General features: G+C 40.0%; 1 protein-coding gene across 1 annotated transcript in view; it reads left to right on the top strand.

The window, feature by feature from the left end:
* Positions 1 to 220: 220 nt before the first annotated feature.
* Positions 221 to 513, top strand: part of LOC106535694 (WW domain-binding protein 2) — a gene marked incomplete at its 3' end in the record, with an annotated part of 7,657 nt that continues 7,364 nt past the window's right edge. Inside the window, 1 exon segment of the mRNA XM_014032763.1 lies at positions 221 to 445. Within this exon segment, the coding sequence (XP_013888217.1) occupies positions 387 to 445 (59 nt within the window).

The following is a 513-nucleotide window of genomic DNA, read 5'->3' as shown; positions in this document are numbered from 1 at the left end:
GTTTTAGGGCTAGTGGAACTAATTTTTAAATTAGTGCTGCTCACCTCTGACTAATTAGGTTGATAATATGCAAATGTTTTTCTTTATTAAAGGGATAAGAGAAGAATCCAAACAACATGTTAAAGGGAAAATTCATCAAGAATATTTTGGGAAATAAATGCACTTGTTTTTCCTGAACTCTCTTTAATGCGTGACGTCCTTACGTTGGAGTTTCTGACGTCAGTACGTAAGGGTACCAACCCCCCAGTATTAGCATAACAACGGTTACCAAGGTAAAGTGGAAAGCTACCGAAGCGTTTTAGGAAGACTTTAATCCGGGTTTTCTTCTGGTAAATTAAGACCACTGATAATCTGCTGCTGCTGGGACAGACGTGACGACCACCGACATGACTTTAAACCAGAACCATTCGGAGTCCGGAGGAGTTCTGATCAACAACAGTGAGAGGTAACGTTAGCTGCTAGCTACATGCTAAATGCTAACGTAAACACGACGCTGACCTCATTATTATTATT

This window comes from Austrofundulus limnaeus, unplaced genomic scaffold (genome assembly GCF_001266775.1).
Source record: "Austrofundulus limnaeus strain Quisiro unplaced genomic scaffold, Austrofundulus_limnaeus-1.0 Scaffold1533, whole genome shotgun sequence".
Classification (NCBI taxonomy): Eukaryota; Metazoa; Chordata; class Actinopteri; order Cyprinodontiformes; family Rivulidae; genus Austrofundulus; species Austrofundulus limnaeus.
This window is presented reverse-complemented; position numbering and strand designations above follow the sequence as displayed.